We start from the raw sequence: 25,041 nt of genomic DNA, 5'->3' as shown, positions 1-25,041 counted from the left end.
TGCAGCTGGGAAAGGAAGGCTCTCCTACCCTTTGAGGCAGCATGGAGGGACCTGGAGAGCACTATGCTAAGTGAATAAGCCAGGCAGAGAAAGACAAGTATCACATGATCTCACTTAGGTATGGAATCTAATGAACAAAATAAGCTGATGAACAGAACCGGAGGCCTGGTCCCAGGACGGACAGTGTCAGAGCAGGGCTGGGATCCTGGAGGGAAGGAGGGAGCTGACCAATGTGCACAGCTCGTGGACACATACCAATGGGGCAGAGGAGGGGGCGGGGGAGGGCTTAGCAAAAGGGGCACCTGTGACCGTGTCAACATAAGAGCCTGCGCAGAGTCTGAGTCCCTCCTCCGAGGCTGTACGCACCTGCAGGCCCTGAGGAGCGGCTCCGTGGGCGGGAAGATCCGGGTGAGGGTGGTGTAGCAGGGGATGGCCACCGCGTTGTAGAAGCCGAGCTTCCCATGGAGCCACCGGCAAGAAATACACACACGTTAGCCACCAGCAGCACGTGTTCCCCCGGGACGTCCTGTCCCTAAGCCTGGCTGCCACACTAAAGGTCTCACTTTGCTACGCGAGACCGGGCGTCACACACTCTGAAAGCAAAGCCCAGGGCAGCCTACAGCATATCAGTTACTGTAAACCCAAGCACCACCTTCCGTGGGATCGACTTTGGATGAAGCAGCTGTGATCCAGGTGCCGTTCTTACCTCTGGTCAGATCTGGGGTCCCCAAGGCATGTCCAGGTCAAGCACCTGCCTCTACAGAGCCCTCCCCCCCTCCCGCTCGGGACCACGGCCGGGTCTGTTTGCTTGTTGGCCTGCTGGCTCTGGTGCCTCGTTCTCTCTCCTGATGCCACACTCAGCCCCACTCCCTTGCCTGACCCACTACAATCCCATGCAGCCTGGGAACTGCACAGGGTGGAAGCACCAGCCCGGAAGAGCAGGCTTGGCCGGCGTCCACTGCGAGGGAGCACCTGAGCTCTGAGCCCACAGGCTCGGCTCGGGCAGTGAGTCAAGGGCAGAGAGGAGGCTTGTCAGGCGCTCTCGGATAAAGCACTAACGCTCCTGCATGAGCTGCCAGGCCCGCAGGAGCCGCCATGCACAGGGACACAGATGGAGTGCTTTATCCATGTCCGACGGCACGGCCGCCGCACGCTCCCGGACGTCCCGCATCATACCTGGCCTTGCGGGACCTCATCCTTCTTGTCCCGGTCCATCATGGGAATGGGCTGGATCCCCAGCTTCTTCATCTCGTCACCCTGAAAGGAGCGGGACAGTCATGTCTCTCACTGCCAAGCAGGCGCAGTGCTCACGGCTCCTCCCTCCCGTCACTCGTTTCTTCACGATGCACCTGCTTATGGTGACCGACATGACAAAGCCCAACAGTGAAAACCGCAGTGTCGCCCTCTGGTCTCTACCCTGAGGCCCCTCTGCACGCACTGCCCAGAACCCAGCTGCCTTTGTTCCCTCTGCAGGCGGCAGACGTTTCGTCAGAGCCATGGAGCAACTCCGAGCCCGTCCCCTGGCGCTTCCCGCGGTGTTTCCCGTGCCGAGCGGGCGAAGCTGGGCCAGGGGAGGGACACGGGTCCAGAGCGTGTTGGTGCAGATGCGTCGCCGTAAAGGCCCAGCCACAGACGCTCACTGCAGACGGCTGTGCTGCCAGCTCTGGGCGAGCAGCCTGTGAACAGCATGAGCGGAAGCGCCGTCACACAGGCAGGGAGGGCCTCGGACTGTGGAGCCACGCGAACAAGAGAGGGCATGCTGCTCACTCGGGGACGACTCAGAGGAAAGCTGAGGTCTCCATCAGGACAGGTGTTCACAAACCAGTGCTTCCCACGCTGGCTTCCAGGCCGGGAGTGTCGGGCACGCGCTGTGGACAGGAGCGCGGACCGCCCCTGGCCTGTGGGACAGCACACCCCCCTCGCATTTCTACCTGCACTGTCCACGACTGCGGTCCCCCCAGTGCCTGGACAGGGCCTGTCCCCGACAGATGAGCATGATTACTCCTGAGCGAGGGAACCATTACTCCACGAGGAAAACTGTCATGTTGTCTGGAAGCAGTCCCTTCCGGGTGAATGAGAGCTGAGGCACACACTTGTCAGACGCAGCAACCCCTGTGCTCACCTTCTGTGCGAACGCCGAGCCCGTCGGTGTGTGACCGACCGCAGCCTTTTGAAATAACTTGCAACGTGAGCAGCTAACATAGAGTTACTAACTCACCCACATGTTCACTTGCTCTTCGTTTTCCCATTTCTTGACATTATTGAGTCATATAAAAACCAACGACCTACCTCAGCCCAGAATTCTGCGTAAATGTCATTGGCCGTCAACTTTGTAACTGGCCACAGTTTTGTCACAGAACAAAGGTCACAGGCAGTCATCATCAAGCCAATGACGCGGTCTCTAGAACAGAGGACACAGAGCAGTCAGCGCTGCCCACCTGTGACGAGGCGGGGTCTCCAGGGCACGGGGCACAGAGCAGTCAGCACCACTCATACTGGGGAAAGGCCTACCTACATGGCCTCATTTTACCTTAATTTCTCCTTAAAAGTCCTATCTCCAGTGGTAACGTGCTGGGAATTAGGACTTCAGCCTGCAGCCACTTTCTACACCAACGTGAGTCTAGCCCAGGGGTGGGCAAACTTTTTGACTCGAGGGCCACAGTGGGTTCTTAAACTGGACCGGAGGGCCGGAACAAAAGCATGGATGGAGTGTTTGTGTGAACTAATATACATTCAAAGTAAACATCATTACATAAAAGGGTACGGTCTTTTTTTTTTTAGTTTTATTCATTTCAAACGGGCCGGATCCGGCCCGCGGGCCGTAGTTTGCCCACGGCTGGTCTAGCCGCTAGACTCTAGCGCAGCCATGGGCAAACTACGGCCCTCGGGCCGGATCCGGCCCGTTTGAAATGAATAAAACTAAAAAAAAAAAAAAAAAAAAGTCCGTACCCTTTTATGTAATGATGTTTACTTTGAATTTATATTAGTTCACACAAACACTCCATCCATGCTTTTGTTCCGGCCCTCCGGTCCAGTTTAAGAACCCATTGTGGCCCTCGAGTCAAAAAGTTTGCCCACCCCAGCTCTAGCGTGAGCCTCCTGCACGCGCGGGCCTGTCTGTCCACACTAACACCGCGCACCCATCTGACGGCTGTCACTTTACTAACACAGGGAGCCTCATGTCGGGTCAAGGTCTGCAGATCTGGCTTCTGCTTTGTCAGAGCTGTCTTCACGGCTCCAGGCCCTCTGGACAGCACACCTGGGAGGCACTGCCACTCTATTCACAGATGAGGACTTAACATAACTGACAAGTGTGTGGGAACCTTCAGGGAAATACATATTTGGCTACAAGGGGTGAAGAAATTGGGAAATTTTACGAGAGATACAGAAGCTATAAAAATGAGCCAAAAAGAAATCTCAATCCTATATAATAAAAGCGTAGTATGCAAATTGTCCCCTGGACCGGGAGTTCGACCGAGAGTTTGACCAGGGGGCGGGGCTGGCCGGGGAAGAGGGAGGCCCTGGCTGGCAGCAGCAGGGACCCTACCAGTGCACCAATTGCATGCCCTGGGCCTCGAGTATATAAAACAAAACACTGACTGGAATGACCGACCGGTGGGAGAGGACATTTGAAAGGACCAGTGGCACTCCGATGGATCCCCCAAGCACCAAGCACTCCCGGGCTCCCCCACGCTGCTCAGGACGTGCACCTGTGGGACTGGTTGTTGAGGTTCAGCGAGCCCGTCTGGTGCATCTCCTCCAGCTGCTTCCTGTTGCCGAAGTAGAGGGCGAGGTCCGTGGCGATGATGGCTTTGCGGATGATCTCCAGCACCTGCTCGTACTCGCTGGAGCTCAGCGTGGAGAAGATGTTGTGCCCTTCCAGCTGTGGAGACAAGCACACCAGTGACAGGCACCTGCTCGCACCCCCGACGCTTTCAGTTCCTCCAAACAAGAGCAGGTCACAGTTACACAGAGTTTATCCTTGTGTTACGACTTGTTAATTACTGTTATCTTCCACAGGAACAACTGTAACCTACTGTATAGTCAGCCAATGGCATTGGGCACACAAATGACCAGGCGTGGGGGGAACAAAACACCAGAGGGAAGGGGTTCCCAGAGGGAAGGGGTAGGCAGTAAAGGGTTAAGGGGGTCAAATATATGGGGATGGAAGGAGACATGACTCTGGGTGGTGAGCACACAGTGCAATATACAGATGATGTCGCGTAGAATTGTGCACTTGAAACCTATAATTCTATTAACCGATGTCACCTCAATCACATCCTATCTAATAAAGAGGTAATATGCAAATTGACCATCACTCCAACACAGGATGGCCATCCCCATGTGGCCACAAGATGGCTGGCAGGGGAGGGCAGTTAGGGGTGACCAGGCCTGCAGGGGAGGACAGTTGGGGAGGACCGGGCCTGCAGGGAAGAGCAGTTAGGGGTGACCAGGCCTGCAGGGGAGGGTGGTTAGGGGTGACCAGGCTGGCAGGGGAGGGCAGTTAGGGGTGACCAGGCTGGCAAGAAAAGAAGTTAGGGGTGACCAAGCTGGCAGAGGAGGGCAGTTAGGGGCAATCGGGCCGGCAGGGAAGCAGTAAAGCACTGATCAGGCTGGCAGGGAGTGGTCAGGGGGTGATCATGCTGGCAGGCAGAAGCGGTTAGGGGCAATCAGGCAGGCAGGCAGGCGAGCGGTTGGGAGCCAGCAGTCCTGGATTATGAGAGGGATCCCAAATTTGAGAGGGTTCAGGCTGGGCTGAGGGACACACAGCCCCCTCTGTGCACGAACATCGTGCACCGGGCCTCTAGTTACTTAATAACTTAAAACCTCATGACGAAATACAATACATTTATATCCCAATTGGTAAAGAACTGTAAACTCAAGAATGTTTCTAAAGCCCCAAATGGGTGAGTGGCCCATACATTCTTATCTCCACGAAAGCAGGTGAGTGGGTTCTGTAGGTCCTCCAGATCCTAAGGTCAGAGACACAAGGGAGTCCACCCGGTGCTGAGACCTGCCTGATGCCCAGACCTGCCAGTGCTAACATCTGCCCGGTGCAACATCTGCCCGGTGCTGACACCTGCCCGGTGCTAACATCTGCCCGGTGCTACATCTGCCCGGTGCTGACACCTGCCAGGTGCTACATCTGCCTGGTGCTAACATCTGCCTGGTGCTAACATCTGCCCGGTGCTGACACCTGTCTGGTGCTAACATCTGCCCGGTGCTAACATCTGCCCGGTGCTGAGACCTGTCTGGTGCTAACATCTGCCTGGTGCTAACATCTGCCCGGTGCTGACACCTGCCAGGTGCTACATCTGCCTGGTGCTAACATCTGCCTGGTGCTAACATCTGCCCGGTGCTGAGACCTGCCTGGTGCTAACATCTGCCCGGTGCTGACACCTGCCAGGTGCTAACATCTGCCCGGTGCTACATCTGCCCGGTGGTGACACCTGCCAGGTGCTACATCTGCCTGGTGCTAACATCTGCCTGGTGCTAACATCTGCCCGGTGCTGAGACCTGTCTGGTGCTAACATCTGCCTGGTGCTAACATCTGCCCGGTGCTAACATCTGCCCGGTGCTGACACCTGTCTGGTGCTAACATCTGCCTGGTGCTAACATCTGCCCGGTGCTGAGACCTGCCTGGTGCTAACATCTGCCCGGTGCTACATCTGCCCGGTGCTGACACCTGCCAGGTGCTACATCTGCCTGGCGCTAACATCTGCCTGGTGCTAACATCTGCCCGGTGCTGAGACCTGTCTGGTGCTAACATCTGCCTGGTGCTAACATCTGCCCGGTGCTAACATCTGCCCGGTGCTGAGACCTGTCTGGTGCTAACATCTGCCTGGTGCTAACATCTGCCCGGTGCTAACATCTGCCCGGTGCTGACACCTGTCTGGTGCTAACATCTGCCTGGTGCTAACATCTGCCCGGTGCTGAGACCTGCCTGGTGCTAACATCTGCCTGGTGCTAACATCTGCCTGGTGCTAACATCTGCCCGGTGCTGAGACCTGCCCGGTGCTAACATCTGCCCGGTGCTAACATCTGCCCGGTGCTACATCTGCCCGGTGCTGACACCTGCCAGGTGCTACATCTGCCTGGTGCTAACATCTGCCTGGTGCTAACACCTGCCCGGTGCTGACACCTGCCAGGTGCTACATCTGCCTGGTGCTAACATCTGCCTTGTGCTAACATCTGCCCGGTGCTGAGACCTGTCTGGTGCTAACATATGCCTGGTGCTAACATCTGCCCGGTGCTGAGACCTGTCTGGTGCTAACATATGCCTGGTGCTAACATCTGCCCGGTGCTGAGACCTGCCTGGTGCTAACATCTGCCTGGTGCTAACATCTGCCCGGTGCTAACATCTGCCCGGTGCTACATCTGCCCGGTGCTGACACCTGCCAGGTGCTACATCTGCCTGGCGCTAACATCTGCCTGGTGCTAACATCTGCCCGGTGCTGAGACCTGTCTGGTGCTAACATCTGCCTGGTGCTAACATCTGCCCGGTGCTAACATCTGCCCGGTGCTGAGACCTGTCTGGTGCTAACATCTGCCTGGTGCTAACATCTGCCCGGTGCTAACATCTGCCCGGTGCTGACACCTGTCTGGTGCTAACATCTGCCTGGTGCTAACATCTGCCCGGTGCTGAGACCTGCCTGGTGCTAACACCTGCCTGGTGCTAACATCTGCCTGGTGCTAACATCTGCCTGGTGCTAACACCTGCCCGGTGCTGACACCTGCCAGGTGCTACATCTGCCTGGTGCTAACATCTGCCTTGTGCTAACATCTGCCTGGTGCTGAGACCTGTCTGGTGCTAACATCTGCCTGGTGCTAACATCTGCCTGGTGCTAACATCTGCCCGGTGCTGAGACCTGTCTGGTGCTAACATCTGCCTGGTGCTAACATCTGCCCGGTGCTGAGACCTGCCTGGTGCTAACATCTGCCCGGTGCTGAGACCTGCCAGGTGCTACATCTGCCCGGTGCTGAGACCTGCCTGGTGCTGACACCTGCCCCGTGCTGAGATCTACCCAGTGCCGAGAGGCCTCCAGCGCTAGCCATGGGGATGCTAAGGACGCAGTGCCCTCCCCCACCCCCCGGAGCACGCCTTCCTGCCTCAGCCATATCTTTCCAACACCAAGTGAGGGACACGGGTGCTCATTTCACAGATACTCAGTCCACAGGGCTTCCCTGTGTGAGGATGGCAGCAGTTTAGGACCTACTGTGTCCAAGGCCCAGCGTTAAGAAACAGTCTGAACTACAAAGTGTAGGGTGCCATGTACTGAAACGTCAAATGCAACTCAAAATACACTCAAAATCATCACAAGGGATTCTTGCCCTAAACCCACAGTCACTAGCACTGACTGTGTACCAGGCTCCAGAATGAAGCCCCCACTGCCCAGCCCTGCCCGGGTGCTGCCCAGCGAGCGGCCGGCCCACCTGCAGGATGGACACGGTCTGGGAGAAGTGGTGCTGCTCCATGGTGGACGTGGAGTAGAGCGCGGCCAGCGGGTGGTCGAACTTCTGCAGGTAGCTGTTGCTGAAGCCCCTGTGGTCCAGGTCGTGGCACAGACACGCGATCAGCAGTCCTTTGCGCTGTAAACACAACACATGGCACAGGCATTGAAAACCAAGAGCGGGCCATGGAGGCCCACGGCCGTCACTCCTGCCACCGCCTCTGCCGCCCCCACCAGCAGCTCCTCAGGAAACTCTGACTCCAAGTCTAACTGCTTCTAAACCTCTGGGCTTTCCTGCTTATGAACTTGAGTCAAATGCTCCCTCCTCACTCTGGGAAGAGGGCAGGGGGGATTCAAGAAAGCCAAGGCTCCTGGCGACAGAGAAGCAGATATGCCAGGGAGAAGGCAGCCTCATCCTCCGTGAGCAACCTGCTCGTGTTAAATTCCAACACGTCACAGTCATTGTAAACTAGGAGGGTGACAGCTAAGTCATAGGACATGTGCAACATGGCAAATCACGTAAGAGGCGAGCAGGCTGTAGGGACGGCGGGAGGCAGGCCCAGCAGCCCAGGGAGGGACACAGGTGAGCAGGGACCTAAAGACAAGGAGGGCACAGGTGGGCCTTCCCTGAAAGCCAGCAGGTCAGGGAGGCTATGGCTCGGGGACCACGGGGAGAGGAGGACAGAGACGGAGCGGGGAGGCTGAGGACCTCATAGGCCTTGTACCCTGCATGAGCCAGGGAACGGCGACAAGACAACTTCATTATCACAGAGAGGGGGGCTCCCTTCCCTCCATGGCTAGGGGTCTCCTGGAGCAGGACACCGGTGATGGAAGAGGAGAGATGGGACCACTGTGAGGGCTGCGCAGAGGCCGGGCAGAGAGGGTGTTCGCGGCATCAGGCAGCTCCAGATCTGGAATGCTTGTGGCAGGGGCTAAGCTCCGACCCCCCAGCGCACAGCAGGCCCAGCGCACAGCGGGGCAAGAATAGACGAGCCGTCCCAGAGCCTCCCAGCTCTGAGCTGGAAAGCCTCCCCTGTGGACCCACGCCAGGTGTGAGAAGGCAGGGGAAGCAGTGACACCCCTCAGGGCCCTGCTTCCTGCAAGAGGGGATGGCGTGCGCACTGAGGTCGGAATTGCATTTCCTGCTCCGGGTGGCCCATCAGTGGGAGTGTCCATGTACCCAGAGCACGAGGCCACGGGGAAGCCACTGCTACAACCCTCAGCAGACTGACAAGGAGGAAAGGCTGCAGATACTACTCTTCCCTTGGGCATCGTTCAGTGAAGCTAGAGTTTGTGCATCTACACTTCTTACTCAAAACCCTACGGCACAAGCCTGGGTGTGGCCGCCTCTACAACGTGCTCCTGTGAGTCACGGAGCTGGGGTCTGCCCCGGAGCCTGTCGCACATCCACGCCACCCGCGTGCCCGACACCGAGGGTGACAGGGACACAGGCCCTGGGGAGGGAGCCCGCGGCGCCCACCTCCAGGTCGGAGAAGAGCCCCAGGTTGTTCTGCAGGATGGCGTACATGCAGTGCGCCACGGTCACCGCGTGCTTCCAGTTGTGGTAGGGCACCCGCCGGTAGTTCTTCTTCACGGACATGATGAAGCGGCACAGCTTCTCAAGCTCAAAGCTGTGGGAAGAGACAACAGGAGCTGGCAGCCAATTCGCCCAGGAGAGGCCTCTGGTCTGTACCGCACGCACGTCTGTACTGAATGCACGTGACCGTGAGGGTCTGGGGACGGGTCCAGGCGCCTGGGACCCTCACTCACGCTTCCCCGCGACTCTCCGGCCAGTGTGGAGGGAGGGCTCTGTAAGAGCTTCTCTCAGAGGTGCTGGCCGCCCACCAGGGAGGAGGACCTGACCGGCTGTGGCTCCTCATCCCTCCCACCCATCGCCCTCCTCACCCGCAGGCAGCCCGGCCCGAGCTCAGCGGACAACCTCTGACCGTCTGCTGAAGAGCATTCGGAACTGATCATTTCCCAAAAGCATATTCAGATTCGCCAACTACAAATGTGTATACCATGGGAATTTTGGTGATGAGTGATTATCTTTTTAAAACGAATCCAAATTAAATGGTCCTCAAACTATTAGTAGCAATGACTCTATCCTGACACAGCGCATGGTAGAAATGGCATTTCATTATACAATATGGCTATCATGTGTCATGTTATAACATCACCATGCATTCATACTTATTGAAGGGCTTCAATTTTCTCAGTGGATTTTAAGGCAGCTTAAATCAAAAACACAAGACAAAACAGGGCTCTTTGAAATACCAAAGAAATGAGCGTTCAAAAAGCTTCTAAAAATCTGTAACTTATATTTTCTCTAATGAAAATTTTCAAATGTCCTTAGAGTGTAAGGAATGCCATTTTAAGAGTTCCAAATGGTCAGCCTCCTTGATATACGAGCAGGTGAGAATTAGCAAGAGCCAGTCACCCTGTGTGCACCCCTTGTAAAGAGTCACTGATGTCCTGAGAAAGCCCGGGCCTCAGTGGCTCTAGAGAAGCTAAGCGCCACCACGCAGCGGGGCGGCCAGAGAGGAAGGTGCTCCTCTGGGCCGCGGCGAGGGGCCTGCGATGCGAGCAGCAGCCCCAGGAAGTGACTGGCACAGGCCGGGGCTGTGAAGGGGACCCTTGTTCCTTTCTACCTGTTCTGACCGGCACATCAGGGAAGTTGAAGGTTGATACAAATGCATGCGTGCATTCCCAAGCACACTTCAAAGCAGTGTGCGATTGTGTGGACGGGGAACTCCTACCTCTTCCAGTTAAACAGCCTAAGTTCGCTCCCCCACATTTTAATGGCCACCTGGTTCTATCCATGGCTGTGAGCTGAGGGACAGAGCTCATAGCCGCTACGGGGAAAACGAGAGGGCTGCGGCTCTGTCCAAGTCTATTAGCCTTTCTAACATTAAATCTTTAGAAAAGGCACTTTACATATAGCATGTGTTAATACTGCCCCCCCCCCCCCCCGAAAGTGACAGGGCGTCCAGGTAAGGGAGGGAGGGGCCATGTCACTCAACAGTCTAAAAGGATGTTTCTAGGCCATTCATACCAGGACGTCCCACAGGAACGATGGATCATGTAGACAAAAATCCCAGGCCACATGTTTTCAAAAGGACCGATGTCAAAGTGGAATCTGAAAAGAAACGCAGAGAAGGCTCGTTTAGTCCGACATCAGGACACATGCTAACGAGAAGAAGGCAGGGGAGCTGCTGTCCACTGAGGACTGAGGGGCACGGGGTCAGCCGCTCTCCTGCCTCTCGTCACGTCTCTGCTGGACGTAGACGTTTCCAGAAGGAAACGCCACTCATGCCCTCAGGAACTTAGTGCAATATTTGCTTCACTGTCATTGCTTAACTTTCTCTCAAACAATCTGTAACAAGGGGATGCTGTGGTTACTATCAGAGCAATGAAAAAGCAAAAAAGTTCTATTATGAAAAATGCATGTACATTACATAAGGGAGTAAAAAACCTTATAAAAAATTTTTTTAGAGCTGAAGATTATCCTATCTCCTATTTAAATCCACAAAAAATTTCATAAATATAAACACACATCCAAAGTTTTTACCTATTTTTCATTTGCTAATTTGCTGACATTTAACCCAAATAAACACAGTGGTATATGGTATAGTATTTAAAAAAGACACATTGTCCTCTAGTCATATTATTCCTGACACCAAAGGTGTGCGTTTTCTGCACCGAGCAGTTCTCCAATCCTCTGGGGACACCCAGTGACATTCCACAGTGCAGGTCAGTCCCAACACCACCTGGATTAGCAGAGCCACAGGCGTCCTCAGCCCATAGACTGCCCCTCACTTCACTTGACAACCGCAAGTCCGGGCCACCCCGATTTCTGGCCAACCAGCTACGAAGCCGAGGTTTGATGACGTGCGACAACAGCTCCCTGACTCCGGGGAGCATTCTGCTTACTACTTGGGGTTCACTAGGAAGGAAGCACATCAGGAAGAGCCGGGGGAAGGGAGGCACAGGCTCCGTGCTCTCAAGCTCCCCACCCCAGGACAATAAAAACTTTATTCAGGGTTTTCCTGGAGGGAGGCCTCACCTCCAGGCATGACTAAGTCACTGGCCTTTGATGATGACCTCATCCCCACCTCCTGCACCCCCAGAAGTCCTAATCACATGGCTTGTTCCTGACACCCAGACCTCACCCTCTAAGGCAGCGGTTCTCAACATGTGGGTCGCGACCCCTTTGGGGGTCAAACGACCCTTTCACAGAGGTCGCCTAAGACCATGGGAAAACACATATATAATTACATATTGTTTTTGTGATGAATCGCTATGCTTTAATTATGTTCAATTTGTAACAATGAAAATACATCCTGCGTATCAGATATTTACATGACGATTCATAACAGTAGCAACATTACAGTTATGAAGTAGCAACAAAAATAATGTTATGGTTGGGGGTCACCACAACATGAGGAGCTGTATTAAAGGGTTGCGGCATTAGGAAGGTTGAGAACCACTGCTCTAAAGGTTCTTCTTGGCATAAACTCTTGTACAGTTGAGTTTTATTATAAACAAGGAAAGACAGCCCCTCACCCATATCACAGGGTGTTAGAAGGTCCTGCCAGGAAACAACTAAAAGACCAAATGTACACATTTCTTAATATAGCACAACTAGAGGCCCGGTGCACAGATTCGTGCACCCGTGGGGTCCCTCGGCCTGGCCTGCGGGGATTGGGCTGAAACCAGTTCTCCAACATCCCCCGAGGGGTCCCGGATTGCGAGAGGGCAGTTCTTGGGTGATGCACCCGGAACCAGAGAGGAGGGAGTCCAATTCTGGGGTGGGTCACCCGAGAACCGCAGCTGCCAAGTCACCGCAGCTCAGCAGCTCCTGTGTTGAGCATCTGCCCCTGGTGGTCAGTGCATGTTATAGCTACCAGTCAGATGGTCACTTAGGCTTTTATATATATACTAGAGGCCAGATGCATGAAATTCGTGCAAGGGCTCAGCCCTGGGAGCCGCAGCAGCTGCCTTGGCTCTTGCAGCCCAGACTTCCATCTGGAAGGTCATTCGGCTATCTGGTCTAATTAGCATATTACACTTTTATTATTATAGATAGATACATACTATTATACCATTAAAAGATAAACTAAGGCATAGTTGACATTTTATGAGCTGATCTGAGCAAACATCAATTCAACCAGCAGTGCCAGGCCCAAGGTGGTGAGGAGGGCTGCATCCAGGGAGGGGAGACCACAGAGAAGGGGCAGCAGAGAGAGGAGCTCACTGATTGGCTGCAGGTGAAATGGCTGGCTCTTTGGGGATGGGCTGTCCCTGTGTTTACATCTGTTACCTAGGCCACCAGGGCAGTGAGGCCACCTCATCGCAGGGCCTCCTTGTTTAATTAACTTAACACGACCATCTGCCCAATCATAAGGCAACTATCAGCTCTGGGTCACTTCTGGAAGTTTCTATCCGTGAAACAGTGTTGGCTTGTACTTACAATGGGTGCACAAATTACCAGAGGTGCTACCACCAGCAATTGCATGCATTAGCATATGGAGCATAGGATTGAAAAACAAATTGTTAAAGCTGAATTACTAGCTTCTCAAATTTGTAAATTTAAAGTTATACAGAAAACTTAGAATCTGACATTAAATACCAATTAAATATTAAATATTACATAGTGTAAACTGTACAAACGCCTACAGAGGACAGCTAAGCTTTAGGTAACTCATTTCAAAACTGTGTTCAGTTTTGTTTTTAAATATGAGACCCGGACAAGTTGTACCCCGAGACCTGGAATCCCCTCGGAAGGGAGAAAGGGCAGCTGCAGCTGCACCTGCACTGAGCCATCTGTGACCCGAATTCTCTGGCCAAGCCCGCGTGCCGGACGGGAACTCACAGCTCCACCTCCTTGCAGAGGCGCCCGGGCAGTGTGAAGCGCATGAGGCCCTGCCACTCCTCCGCGGTGCAGATGCTGTGGTAGGACAGCTTCTCCATGGTCACGCGGTAGATGCACTCCGAGTGGCGGATCCGGTGGTACATCTGCAGGCAGACGGTAAGGGGACGTGGCGTCATTACCGCTCAGGGTCTGGTGTGGCAGCATCGGCACAGCGCCTGGAACCATCACCACCCCTGAACCTATTTCTACTCCACCTCCACCAACACTGGAGAGCCCCACCCATGCGACCTGGCAGGTACAATACAGACGACCACGGGTGTTTGAAAAGACTGAGTACCCCTGGAACAGCCGTCTTTTTGTTGCTGTTGCTGTGAATCCTCACCCAAGGATATGTTTCCGTTAACTTTTTAGAGAGAGTGAAAGAGAGAAGGGAAGACAGAGAGAAATATCAGTGTGAGAGAAACACATCGATTGGTTGCCTCCTGCACGTGCCCCAACCAGGGCCCGGGAAGGAGCCTGCAACCAAGGTATGTATGTGCCTTTGACCAGAATCAAACCCGGGACCCTCAGTCCGCAGGCTGACACTCTACCCACTGAGCCACACCGGCCAGGGCCAGCTGTCTTTTTAGCAGGCGTTCTCTCTGGGTGGTCAGATGGCTGGGCATTCACCGGCCCGCACCTCACTCCTGGACTCCCAGCTACAGGAACGGAACATCCACCCCGGCTGTGCAGAAGCCATGCAGTCTGTTGTTCTAGGGCCTGAACGTGGGCTTTTATTAAAAACCCTGAATGGAGACAGGCAGAGACTGAGCGAGTCAAGAGGGAAGGTGCTTTTCTGTCTCCTTTTGAAATGTTGAGCTTCATTCTTGGTCTCGGTCCTCCCGTCCGGGAGTCTCAGAAGCTTGACGGCGAGGTCCTTTGTTAGTCATGAACGTTGGAGACGCAGGCCCAACACGTGGACATTCCTGTAGCAACTGCGCATGCACACCGTGCTGACAGGTCATGTTATAAAACACACTGAAACAGGAATGTTTGAAAGTACCCATTTTCATACTTACTAAACAGGGCCTTCTGTTCTCATTAAACAATGACATGCATTAAAATAAAATCACTGTAACTGAATGTTATCAGTTGTCACGTTCTTTCTTTACTATTCAGTGGGCTGGTGACGTTAATGTCTGGCTCAGTTTAACCTATTTCCAGGCTTATTTCCGGAAAGCTGAAGGCTGTGCCAGAAAGCACGTGGATCCCAACGGAACGACACTAGTCCTGCCTGTTCTTAAACGGCCACTTGTAGTTTCGTTCCCTAACAGCTAATATTTTGGTTGAAACTCAGATCCACTTCTGTTTCCAGGAATCTCCATCAGTTAATCCTGAAAACTAAACAGCTGAATCTTTACAGAAGCGAAGGTTTACAGCTGTGGGTAGTGAAGAGTCTGTTCTTGTGTTCTGACTGATCACTGCACTATCATCCACACTGACAACTGCACACTGGCCTCTGCCTGCCCTGTATCATCAACCAGGTTCAGGCCAAGGAAACAACGGTAAACATCTGTCTCCAAAGTGCTCTCTTCAGGATGGGAGTTTGCTGGGAAAACAATTATTTTCTTGTTCAGTGTTAATGCCGCTTGCTGTGTGGCCGTGAGCAAACTAAAGCTTCCGTGTCCACTTTCCTCAGCTCATTTGGAGTCAATTTCAGAGAAACTACTTCGATGAAACTCTCCCTGCTTCCATCTTCTAACGAGGAGAGCAGTGCTCTTGGCCCCTTCAACACAAACGGGAACAACAACTAGGCACACAAGTGATGCTGCATCGGGGGCTGTCGGAGAGCAAGGCTCCGGGGACGACAGTGAGACAGAAGGGGCTCTGTGGGTCAGACTAGAGCTGCCAACATGCAATCAGAGAAACAGAAAGAGAAATGCACGCAGAGGCTTCTGGGTAAACTCTCTGCTGAAACAATGAGACAAGGGGGCAAGTCCCAGTGGAGAAACCTCCATCGAGGGGCCACCATCACGGGAATGGGAGGTGCCTGCCTGCAGGTGCGAGAGCACATCACTCTGTGATAGTCCATCACGCTCCTCAAACTGGACTACATGCTTCACAGCCCCGGCCTGCAGGATGGAGGGGGGGACGGGTCCCGATGAACGGAGACAGGACAGGCCCAGGTCAGCTCCATACCCAGCACCTGTTAGGGGCGGAACATGTTCCCACAATTCAGACATTGAAACCCTAGCCCTTCGAATGTGATCGCGTTTACAGACTGGGTCTTTAAAGAGGTAATTAAGGCAAAATGAGCTCATCAGGGCGGCCCTAACCCAGTACAACTAGAGTCCTTATAAGGAGAGGAAACTGGAAACAGACAGGAACCGCAGAAGGACCACGTGAAGACACGGGGAGGGGCATGAAGATACTGTATTAGAACAAACTTTGGTGGGTCATAGAAATATGTGCAGAGAGAGAAGAGAATGATGCTGACTTTCCAATCACTGGAGCTTGCCATTGTTTTTTCAAATGGGCTGTATAGGTATCAAGTTGCTACAGCACTTAGATTCCACTGGATTCATTTAAAAGATAAAAATCAATACTCAGAATATACTGGAAATTACATTCTCTGCAACTTTGAAGATAAACAAATGTAAGGTGTCACTGTTTTTATTTATGGGAGAGAGAGAATCTGAAGCAAAAAGATAGCTGATATCCTGTTTCTTTCCGATGAGCCACGCAACACTCAATGTCCTCCAGCAGAGGGCGCCCTGGCGCCACAAAGGAAGCTGGGTGCACTCAGGAAGGAGCTCTGAGCTGCAGTTTCCCCCCCATTTTGGTCCTAGTTCTGGTTAAGCCGTTTCCATTAGTTACAAAATTAATCCTGTGGAACATGGTTCGCTCTCCAAAAAGGCAATTTCTCTAAATTATTGAGGTGGTATAACTCCCATTTCTACTGATTGCACTTTATCAGAAAGTTAATAAAATGTTCCCTAACTTCGAAATCCCAGTCCCGTCACAAAAGGAATCTTAGTTTATAACAGACTAAATGTTCAACTCATTGAAAATGGAAAAATGGAAAAGATGGTAAATTCAACTACTTTAAAGGGAGACTTCACAGGGTGGGCAAGCAGGCAGGACAGGTGAGCCTCTGCTCCTGTGCACCACCGTCCTCACGTCCTCAGGGCTCCGCTCCCCATGAGGCCCGCAGAGGCCCTGTGGTGACAGACAGTGAGGCTCTGAGAGCTTCCTCATTCATCCCGGTGGACACTGAGATACAGACCTCAGGCTGGAACATTTCACCTCGTTTCAACTTCTTTTTCCCCCCAATATATTTGTATTGATTTCAGAGAGGGAGAGACAGAAACATCAAAGATGAGAGATAATCACTGAGAATCATCGATCAGCTGCTCCTGCACGCCCCCTACTAGGGATCGAGCCTGTAACCTGGGCATGTGCCCTTGACCGGAATCAAACCCAGGATCCTCAGTCCTCAGGCCATCGCTCTATCCACTGAGCCAAACTGGCTATGGCAACTTTGTTTTTTTAAAAAACAGATTCACACCTTGAAATAAATGCAAAATATTAGATTTTTTTTTTCTTCCAAGGCATGGCTTTTTCTAAATTTGAGCCACCAAGAATTAGTGTTTTTGGTTTAATGAAGGAAACTTAAATGGAAAAAAAAGACAGCCCTTACACTACTTTATTGCCATTGTTTTAAAGTTACTATTGAGTAGTGAGAAAGGTATTTAAAAGCATCACTCACGTTGGCACAGTGCAAGGCTAACGCACAGAAGACGGCGAACATCTTGAAGTTGTTCTCGTCCGTTTTGGAGAAGGCGCTGCCGCTGATCTTGTTCACCATCTGCACCACGCCGATCACGCTGCCACGGCTCACGATGGGCATGCACAGGATGTTGCGTGTGGTGTATCCCGTGTACAGGTCCACCTCCCTGGGGGGGGGAGAACCACACACACACACACACGCACACACACACGCGTGCGCACGCACACACACACACAAAACAGAAGGTAAACAACTTATTCTACCATAGACCTCAACTCCACTTTGCAAATTACGTGCTTCTATTACAAATACCTCTAATGGAGCCGTTAGCTTCCAAATTCAAGGACCATGTGGCATTTGAAAGTGCTCTACTTAAACCTTTTCAAAAACATTCTAACTGGTTTGTTCTTTTGTTCTCAAGAGCTTTTCAGAACAGGACCAGAGGCCTTCGGCTTATTGCTCCGTTGTAAGGACCCAGCATTATTGGGATAACACCAACTGCTGATCCAGAGAAAACTAGAATCAATGTGGTGAGAGAGCATGTGCCTTTGGCCTTGGCTACACTGTGAGGTGAACTTGCTTTGCAAACATACATGGGTGTGCAGAGCGGGCCCGCACCCCATCCCGTCTGTACACGGAGCTCTTGTGAACTAGACCACACCGCTCCCTACGGCACTGCCCACCCCCAGCAGAGACGCCATGGCCGGCGAAGCCCAAAGCACTGCTCTGACTCTCAGAAGTTTGCCGACTTGGAAGTTGAGGAAATACTTTTTGAAAGTAAGACTCCATTACACAGAAGCAGCCGTGAAACTAGGCAACTAGTGGGATGGGTTCTGTGTGCCTGGCTCCTCCCATTGTGGCTAGTGTTTCTGAGACACGGCCACAGGGCTGCGTGCAGAGTCCAGCCGTTTGATCGCCGAGTAGGATTCTATGGTCCGGATGTGTCACCGTTTATTGACCCATTCACCGGTTCATGGACATGACTAATGGCTGACGGCCAGTGTGTGGCGAGTATGAACAAGGCCGCGTTGAAGATTGGCTTCCACCTCTTCGTGGACCAGGGCTACGGTTTTTCTTGGCGACACCCGAGCAGAGCTGACCGAGGACTGTCAGCACCTGCTTATCTTTACAAGAACCACAAACTGCTTTCCGAGCGCAGTCCCATCACACGTCCCATCCTCAATGCGGGAGCGGCCCGTCCCTCGCCCCTGCCAGCCCTCGCTAATGTTGACCTTAAAAATCTTAGCCATTCACGTCGGTGTGTACTGGGATCTCACCCTCAATTACGTTCATGTTCCCTCACCTCAAACACGCTGCGTTTCCTGGCCGTTCACATGGCTTGTGTTGTGAGGTGTCTGCTAAAATCCGTGCCTATTTATCAAATAGAGTTTGCGCTTTTCTGAAAAAGCAGACATTCAGCATACTCCTTACTGATAAAACACATCACTAGATTAGATACAATCCGTGTTTATGTACAAGCTGTGTGTTTGACATTAATCAAAAAATACCTGATAGAACTTCCTATTGTTTATTTCGTTTAAGTGTCTCTTAAAATAAACTGAATGCTTGATTTAACTGAACAATCTGGTCAAAATATCTGAACTATTACTCCCTAATAATCACAGCATCAATCTTAAGACTCAATTTCTAGAGGTTTATTAAATTTATTATTACATGATTCGGTTTCTAGTTCTCCGAAGAAACACAAAACAGAACAAAACCAAATCCTCTCCGCCTTCCTGCTCCGACCCTCACAGCTTCTGACAGAAGCAGCCACCGTGCCCGTGCCCACTCCGGGTGTCAGGCAAAGCGGACAGACAGGTATAAACATTTCCTCTAATCGTGAAATAAAAACAGAACCACAAGATAGGCACCATTGTACCCATTTGGCAGAGGAGGACACTAAAGCTCGGAGATGAAGTCACTTACCCGGTCCCCCTAGAGCCGTAAGTGACAGGACAGTCCCCCTAAAGTGGGCCCTTATGACCAGGTGCTACCAGAGTGCGCTTGGGACAAAGTGATGGCACCACAGAAACAAGCAGCTTTGTAACTGCACACTTTTGCTTTTTGTTGCTTTTATAATATTTTAAACCCCGTTAGCTGGGTACCGCTAATGGTCTGGTGCCCATCATTGTGAAGTATCTGAAAGCACTGACTCCTGATAACGGGGTTGCTGCAAAGAGTTCCAGAGCTGAGAGGAAAGGACGGACTGCGATGGGGTGTGAGCTCGGGCTGCACAGCAGTCTCAGCCAAGGGGTCTCAGCCCAGGTTCTCAGCCCAGGGGCCTCAGCCCAGGGTCTCAGCCCAGGTTCTCAGCCCAGGGTCTCAGCCCAGGGTCTCAGCCCAGGGGTCTCAGCAGGAGGGCAGAAGCCAAGGGGGACAGAGCTGCTCACTGCACCTGTTGAAGCGCGGGTCTGCGTAGGCGTCCGGGATGTTCAGCACCTCCCCCGTCCGTGCGACCTGGCCAGCAATCCCTTTCTCAATGGAAAACCTGCAAATACAGGAGAGAGGAGCATGCTCGTTAAACACAGAGGCTGTCCCCCACTCTGAACCCATTTACTGCCACCAAACACTGAACAGAAAAGCACTTTAAATGCTTGGGTTCACTTTACATTCACACATTCTAAATCATATTATTATTATAAACTGTGCAAAGGTAAAGCAAAAAAACATTGCACAGTAATCACTTGAGACCTTGATTTAAGATATAATTCAAAATACATGAACTTATACTGAACCACAAATTGAAATTGAAAATTAATTAGCATTCTCCTGCACTGACCAATAGCAATCCTTTGTATTGACAATGTACACTACTATAATTTACAATACACTTCAACCTACATCTTCTGCGTTAATTCTCATTGTGGTGGGAACTGAGGCCCATTTGGGTTCAGTAATTTGCTAAAATTTGCAACATATCAATGGTACAAGGAAAGCAAGAACACAGCTCTATAGCAGTGCACGTCCTACCACATATATAACCAGAATCACAAGTCACGGCTGATTTCTGAGAGAGGACATAGGACTGGAATGCTAAGGCATTTGCAATACAGCACTCTATAAAAATAACACACTTTAAAACTCCTACTGTTTTTATTTCTCTAATTTGCTGAATTTAAAAATAGTCAAAATACAAGCATTGTCTATACTTAATTATGTTTTAATGTTTAATATCAACATTTTCTATTATAAACACACTAGAGGCCCAGTGCACAAAAATTTGTGCACTGGGGGCGGGGGGGGGGGGGTGTCCCTCAGCCCGGCCTGTGCCCTCTCACAGTCTGGGACCCCTCGGGGAATGACCACCTGCTGCCTTAGGCCTGCTCCTCAGGGGATTGGGCCTAAGCTGGCAGTTAGACATCCCTCTGGCAGCCCAGGAGCCCTCGGGGGATGTCCACTTGCCAGTGGGGAGCAGACCTAAGCTGCAGTCAGACATCCTTAGTGCTGCTGAGGAGGCGGGAGAGGCTCCCACCACCACCGCTGTACTGGCAGCCATCAGCCTGGCTTGTGGCTGAGCAGAGCTCCCCCTGTGGCAGCGCACTGACCACCAGGGGACAGCTCCTGCATTGAGCGTCTGCCCCCTGGTGGTCAGTGTGTGTCATAGTGTCCAGTGATTCCTAGTCGCTCTGCTGTGAGGGTCAATTTGCATATTACCCTTTTATTATATAGGATTCTCTCATATACAGTTTTCTGATACAATATTATCATCAGTCATGCAGTTATTTTGAAATGTTGTTAACAAAGATGTCTGCAATCCACAATCTTGTCGCACTGCTATAGCTAGACAGAACTTTCATATTAGTTTCCACATTATAAGAGATAATCATCCTATATAATAAAAGGCTAATATGCAAATAGACTGAATGGCGGAACAACCGAACTGAACAACCAGTCACTATGACATGTGCTGACCACCAGGGTGTGCATGTGGAACATGGCAGGCGTCAGCTGCCGGAAGCCGGTCCATCCTTGCTGCTTGACACAGTCGCTGCAGGAAAGAAACATCTGCACAGCATATGTTTTAAGGGACCTGGCATATATAGCATATTGTTCTTAATATGTTTGCTCTCCTTAGCGCCATGTGTTTTAACCAAGGTCACCTCTCCGAGAAAGGTTGTTTCCCCAGGTGGGGATTTTTCCCTGAGGTTAGGGAGGAGATACAACCCCTTAATTAAGTGCCAGGCTGCCAGGCGGGTAGTTAAGCTACATAATCTTTACTCCCTGGAATGGAGATAAGAAACGCCCTAACCTTTGTAATAGAAATTGACAGGATTAAAATCGGCTGGTATAAATACGGATGTAACAAGACAATAAACATCAGATCCTCATCAGATCCTAACCAGAGCTTGGCTGGAGATCCTGGCTAGAGGTCCTGACTAGGCTGCTGACCAACTGAAGGCTGTCTTCGTGTCATTCCTTCTTCGCCGACTCCGTCCACACCTGTGGGGACCCCTGGACCTGCTGGGGTTGGACTCCAGCAGTCAGCCATGGAGGGATGGTGGAGCAGGTGAGCAGGGCTCCCAGACCAAGGCAGGGCACCGATTGCTGTCATCGGGATGAGCCTCTGGTGGTTACTAAAAATTTTTGCTCCCACACGCTGTGGTCCTGCCTGGCACTTGCACCTGCTGCTGGCACCAGAGTCACCGCTTGCACCCACTGCTCACACCCACTCTGGCGGTGGCCCTGCTTGCACCTGCAGCCTGCGCTGGAGCCACTGCTCGCACCACTGCCGGCACCCGGTGCCAGTCCCAATTGCTTGGCGCCGTCAGCAGGTTTAAGCGGCGGCTGCTGGTCCCAATCACCCCGAAGGCTTCTCCACCTCCCCTTGCTCCTGAGGGGTGATCGGGGCAGCAGCTGCCACTCACACCCGCTGACAGCACTGGCCCTGCTTGCACCCGCTGCTGGCGCCAGCCCCAATCCCTCTGCGTTGTCAGCGGGTGCAAGCGGGGCTGGTGCAGTCAGCACTTGAGCACTTGGGAACGGCAGTGGTGGGAGCGGGGCTGCTGGCAGACAAGGGACTGGAGGCCGTGGCAGGAGGGGCTAGGTGGGGGCGCAGAGGATGGGCCAAGACCCGCCCCTGTGCCCACACAGCCTCGCAGCCCACAGCTCCTTTCAAGGTGCATGAATTCGTGCACTGGACCCCTAGTCCTATATAATAAAAGGCTAATATGCAAATTGACCGAATGGCAGAACTAACGGTTGCTATGACGTGCACTGGCCACCAGGGGGCAGATGCTCAATGCAGAAGCTGCTCTCTGATGGTCAGTGCACTCCCACATGGGGAATGCTGCTCAGCCAGAAGCTGGGCTCACAGCTGCTGAGTGCAGCAGCGGGGGCAGGAGCCTCTCCCACCTCCACAGCAGTCAGACATCCCCCGAGGGCTTCTGGACTGGGAGAGGGCTCAGGCCAGGCTGAGAGACCCCCCCAGAGTGCACGAATTTCCTGCACCGGGCCTCTAGTTATTGAAATAAAGCTCCACCCTGATGACTGTCACTAAAAATATTCAAAAGAAAGTGGATATGACACTGATGACACTGAAAGGTGAGCCCAACGCTGCCTGAAACAAGGTTGCTTCAAGGTCACAGTTTTCCTGGGCTGTGACCCGCGTGGCCATGGCAACGCTGACGCCCTGAGCGGGAGTCAGAATGCACTGTGGGGCCGAAACCGGTTTGGCTCGGTGGATAGAGCGTTGGCCTGTGGACTGAAAGGTCCCAGGTTCGATTCCGGTCAAGGGCATGTACCTGGGTTGCGGGCACATCCCCAGTAGGAGGTGTGCAGGAGGCAGCTGATCAATGTTTCTCTCTCATCGATGTTTCTAACTCTCTATCCCTCTCCCCTCCTCTCTGTAAAAAATCAATAAAATATAAGAAAAAAAAAATAGAATGCACTGTGGGATTTGGGTGGGATGGCTTGGTCAGGGGTGGCCCGACTGTCCCTTTATTCCCACTTCAGGCAGCTGCCCTGCAAACACATCCCTGTCAACTGGCCCGTCACTCCTCCCAGCCCAGCGAACACGGCTCCACAAGGGCCCGGCCTCAGCACGTGAGGCACCAGCGCTTCCAGGAAGGCAAGGACCTTCCGCAAGAGAAAGGATTCGCCTACGACTAGATCCAGGCTGACTGACCCAAAAACAACCAGCCTCAATATCACAATTAAAAACCTCAATAGTGCCTGCCAGCCAGCCACACGAGTGGAATATAGGACTATCCCCTAGGGCAGTGATGGCGAACCTATGACACATGTGTCAGAGGTGACACACGAACTCATTTTTTTGGTTGATTTTTCTTTGTTAGATAGCATTTAAATATCTACACTAATAAAAGAGAAACATGGTAATTGGCATACGACCGCTACCCTTTTCATTGGCTAATCAGTGAGGATATGCAAATTAACTGTCAGCCAAGATGGCAGCCGGCAGCCAGGCAGCTGGAAGCGAACATGAGGCTTGCTTGCTGAGGACTCCAACGTTCCCCGCCTGCCGCTGCGGCCTCTCAGTTGCAACTCTAAGCCAACTATGTACTATGTTGCAAATAAGAAGGTAAACAAAACACCAGAACCGAGCCAGCCGGACCGAAACTTTGTATCGATGTTTTCAGCAGCGAGGCCTCAGAGCTAAAGCTGGCCCAGAATAAAAAAAAAAAAAAAAGAAAACAAGGAGCGGTTGGGAGCTCCAGTCACTCGCCACCCGGAAAACAGCCCTCAGCCCCTCACCCAGACTGGCCAGGCACCCCAGTGGGGACCCCCACCCTGATCCAGGACACCCTTCAGGGCAAACCAGCCAGCCCCTACCCGTGCACCAGGCCTCTATCCTATATAGTAAAAGGGTAATATGCCTCCCGGCACCGGGATCAGCGTGACAGGGGGCAGCGCCCAAACCCCCTGATCGCCCTGCGGCTCTGTGTGAGACAGGGGTCGGGGCCACAACCTCCCTATCCGCCCTGCTCTGTTCGTGAAAGGGGAAGGCACCCCAACTCCCTGATCAGCCCTGCTCTGTGCCTGATAGGGGGGAGCTCCCAACCCCCTGATTGCCCTGTGGCTCTGTGTTTGACAGGGTGCGGCGCCCCAACCCCCTGATCGGCCCTGCTCTGTGTGTGACAGGGTAGAGCCATAACCTCTCCATCGGCCCTGCCCCGAGTGTGACAGTGGTGGCGCCCCAACCCCCTGATCGGCCCTGCGCCCCAACCCCCTGATCGGCCCTGCTCTGTGGGTGATAGAGGGTGGCGCCCCAACCCCCCTCCACGGGCCTTGCTGTGTGTGTGACAGGGTAGAGCCATAACCTCCCCATTGGCCCTGCCCTGAGTGTGACAGGGTGCAGTGCCCCAACCCCCTGATCTGCCCTGCTCTGTGTGTGACAGGGGGCGGTGCCCCAACTCCCCTATCGGCCCTACTCTGTGAGTGACAGGGGGGAGCTCCTCAACCCCCTGATTGGCCCTGCTCTGTGTGTGACAAGGTACGGAGCCCCAACCCCCCTGATGGGCCCTGCTCTGTGAGTGACAGGGGGCAGCGCCCCAACCCCCTGATGGGCCCTGCTCTGTGAGTGACAGGGGGCAGCGCCCCAACCCCCTGATCGGCCCTGCTCTGTGCGTGACAGGGGGTGGCGCCGCAACCTCCCCATCGACCCTGCTCTGTGCATGACCGGGTGGCGCCCCAACTCCCCAATTGGCCCTGCTCTGAGCCCGACCAGGGGCTGCACTTAGGGATTGGGCCTGCCCTGTGCCACCTGGGAGCAGGCCTAAGCCAGCAGGTCTTTAACTCCCTAGGGGTCCCAGACTTCGAGAGGGCACAGGCCGGGCTGGGGGACCCCCCTCTCCCAGCCCCCCGAGTGCACAAATTTTTGTGCACCGGGCCTCTAGTATAAAATAAATATCAAAAATATAAGTCTTTGTTTTATTATGGTTGCAAATATCAAAAAATTTCTGTATGTGACACGGCACCAGAGTTAA

The 25,041-nt window shown here is 52.9% G+C and overlaps 1 protein-coding gene across 5 annotated transcripts in view; it reads right to left on the bottom strand.

Moving 5' to 3' along the window:
- PDE10A (phosphodiesterase 10A) overlaps positions 1-25,041 on the bottom strand; it is a 217,319-nt gene that overhangs the window by 5,987 nt on the left and 186,291 nt on the right. For all 5 annotated transcript variants that reach the window (XM_070417351.1, XM_070417352.1, XM_070417353.1 and 2 more), the window contains 10 exons: positions 19,494-19,586; positions 17,075-17,261; positions 13,327-13,469; positions 10,507-10,590; positions 8,932-9,082; positions 7,435-7,590; positions 3,711-3,883; positions 2,290-2,401; positions 1,177-1,257; positions 367-455 (listed from right to left, as the gene is read on the bottom strand). In XM_070417351.1, coding sequence (XP_070273452.1) covers positions 367-455; positions 1,177-1,257; positions 2,290-2,401; positions 3,711-3,883; positions 7,435-7,590; positions 8,932-9,082; positions 10,507-10,590; positions 13,327-13,469; positions 17,075-17,261; positions 19,494-19,586 — 1,269 coding nt within the window. The remainder of the gene's footprint in view (positions 1-366; positions 456-1,176; positions 1,258-2,289; positions 2,402-3,710; positions 3,884-7,434; positions 7,591-8,931; positions 9,083-10,506; positions 10,591-13,326; positions 13,470-17,074; positions 17,262-19,493; positions 19,587-25,041) is intronic.

The sequence above is a fragment of the Myotis yumanensis genome, unplaced genomic scaffold, assembly GCF_028538775.1.
Source record: "Myotis yumanensis isolate MYYU_CA2020_CCGP unplaced genomic scaffold, mMyoYum1.0.hap1 SCAF_6, whole genome shotgun sequence".
NCBI classification, from domain to species: domain Eukaryota; kingdom Metazoa; phylum Chordata; class Mammalia; order Chiroptera; family Vespertilionidae; genus Myotis; species Myotis yumanensis.
The sequence above is the reverse complement of the archived record's forward strand: the minus strand, read 5'-3'. Positions and strand labels throughout refer to the sequence as shown.